Source organism: Laccaria bicolor, genomic scaffold (genome assembly GCF_000143565.1).
Source record: "Laccaria bicolor S238N-H82 LACBIscaffold_47 genomic scaffold, whole genome shotgun sequence".
NCBI lineage: Eukaryota > Fungi > Basidiomycota > Agaricomycetes > Agaricales > Hydnangiaceae > Laccaria > Laccaria bicolor.
The window spans coordinates 159,638-162,104 of NW_001889918.1; the positions used below are offsets into that span (position 1 = coordinate 159,638).

General features: G+C 46.3%; 1 protein-coding gene across 1 annotated transcript; it reads left to right on the plus strand.

The window, feature by feature from the left end:
• Nucleotides 1-479: 479 nt before the first annotated feature.
• LACBIDRAFT_333075 (uncharacterized protein) lies at nucleotides 480-2,174 on the plus strand (the record flags this gene model as incomplete). Its single annotated transcript, XM_001887636.1, has 5 exons — nucleotides 480-611; nucleotides 663-1,077; nucleotides 1,215-1,280; nucleotides 1,415-1,428; nucleotides 1,830-2,174. 5 exons carry the CDS (start codon nucleotides 480-482, stop codon nucleotides 2,172-2,174), a joined length of 972 nt encoding a protein of 323 aa, XP_001887671.1.
• Between the last annotated feature and the right edge of the window lie 293 nt (nucleotides 2,175-2,467).

Here is a 2,467-nt window from a genome sequence, read left to right on the forward strand (position 1 = left end):
GCTGTCTTTTCTACATCCCTTACTGTTACTAAAGAGCATCTCATGTGCTCCATGGCCAAATAAGTAGCCGGTTCTCCTTTGTGTAATTTGAAATAAGAATGATCACATATAAGTTGTGGAACAATGAAGGAAAAACTACGGGGTAGCGCAAACGTTCCAACACAAGTCGTACGCAACAAGGCACATCAAGAATAAATTGAGCCCCCATTTTTTCCCCTTCCCTCCGGGCCTCCGCCCACTCCGTCCCCCTCCGAGACTTCAACCTCCTTCTCCGAATCCATTCTTTTGCTCACGCAGATTCTCTTTGGCGTCTTCATTATATTTCGTACTCTACCCTTTACTCATTATTCCGCTGCAGACGAGCAGTTGCAAACCCCAGAAATTCAATCAACGCAGTCAAGCCTTCTTGTGAGTGGAAGCTTGCCATAAAATTTTCTCAAAGCTCACAAAGGAGCTCGGATCTATCATTCCAGTTCACCATGCCCCTCCCTTCTCGCCTCTTTCCCATCACAAAAGTTGTATTCGACGCCATCAATCTAGCTGGAACCAAAGGTATCATTGTCGGAGGTGCAGCCGCTCATATGTTAGGGAGTAAGCGTGTCACTACTAGGGTAGGAATCTTGTCACTTGATGCTGCAATGGAAAACTTACTCGTTCCTTAGGATGTCGACATTAATGTCTTATCCTTCCCCGAATTCCCCGAGGATCCCATGATTAAAGCCCGTTTTCCTTTCGACGATGATAATTCAATAATGAAAATCACCTACTTGGATTCAAAGGAGGCCGTCAAGGCCGACGTTGCCACCCGACGAGCACAACATATCCCCTTGCTTTTGAAATATTCCCTGACGGACCCAAAAACAAACTTCACGTACGCCAACTATCAACTCCTCCTTGCCGACAAAATTAGAACTTTGGCTGAGCGTGGAGAAAAGAAAGACAAAAAGCGAGAGACTGATCTTGCTGACATCAAATTCTGCATTGAAGAGATGTTTATGAGAGACGAAAAAATGCCTGAGGACCTCAAATTCTTGTACTCTGTGGAGGATTGGGGTAAAGTCCTGAAATATCTGAAAGGTGAGGAGGAGCACGAGGGGTACCTGGTTATGTTGGAGAAAATGAATATCATCTAGCCTCGCGACGAGCAATAAACGATCCCAAAATCACTTTTTATAAAATTCATTTGCTTTTTATTTAATCGCCGGCTACGTAAGACGTTTGCATCGCTTTCGTCATCGTTCTGGGGCCCTCAAAGGCGCCCACGGTGGAATGCTTTGTTTGTACGTCTGCATCGCTTTTGTCATCGTCGTGCGCCGAACCGCTTCCGCGGTTCGGCGACGAGCAGCCAATAAAGGATCGCAAAATCTTGGCAAAATCACTTTTTTAAATAGAAAACAAAACATTTCATTTTTAGCGGGCTTTGCGCCCGTAGGCACTATAGCCCTCAAGGCCTCACACCGCTAGCTTAACACTTTGACGTCACGTGAAGCCTTGAAGGCCAATTCTGCTAAATCCTAATTAAGATGGCCATCGGGCGGCAGATCTTAGTGTTCTGGCACTACCGAGTGCCCAGCGCCACAAGATGCCTGGCACTTATTAGAAATGGCCCAGCTCTCTCCCCCCGTCTCACATTCCTTAAAAGGAAAGATGACAGGCTGTGGGAAGGCACACTAGCATATAGTGCATGACGAACACAGGAAACAAATGCCGGTTTGGCAGAGTGGTTAATTGTACTGAATTTAGTACCCTGACCAAAGTGTCTTGTGTTCAATTCTGTATGCTCCATTTCTTTTTTAATGTATCAAACAATTACTTATTGGTTAGGTTAGAGGTTATGTCTTGCACGCCCAGATTTAAAAGCTATGCTGAAATCTTCCTTTTACCAACACCTTGGAACGTGTTGCACACCTCCTGCAGCGTTACAAACCCACCACCCCTTTACGCTTATCGGAAATTACATCGAGGGTACATATGTGAAGCAAGTTCTCGCTCAACGGATTGCCTGCGGACTGCGTTTTTCGATTGGGGTCACGGTCTCTGTTCTGGATCGCGAATCCATCGACATGAAATACATGCTCATCCTGCGTGCATGCGGCGGTGAAAGCTATCTCCTACACTTGACCGTCACTCGTTGCTCTCGCTCCTCTCAAGATCGATCGATCTCCCGAATTTGATTCCTCATCATGGACTCCTCCTCCCGCGGAGATCGATTTGCAGGAGCATGCAGCCATTAGGTCCTTTATCGTCCTCATGTCTCCTCTGGTCTTCATTTCCCATCGACTTTGGAGATCCTGAAGCGATCCGAAATGCCTCCGGTTACAAGGAATCACCAGTGCCACCGTTGGTGATGCCTTCTTTAATTAATCTCCCTGAGTTCCCGCCAGCCTTGTTCCAATCACTTCACAGTCATGTTGTTGCTTGCGATTTATGTAAATGTCTTTCTTATCTGGGAGCCTTGCGAAATCCA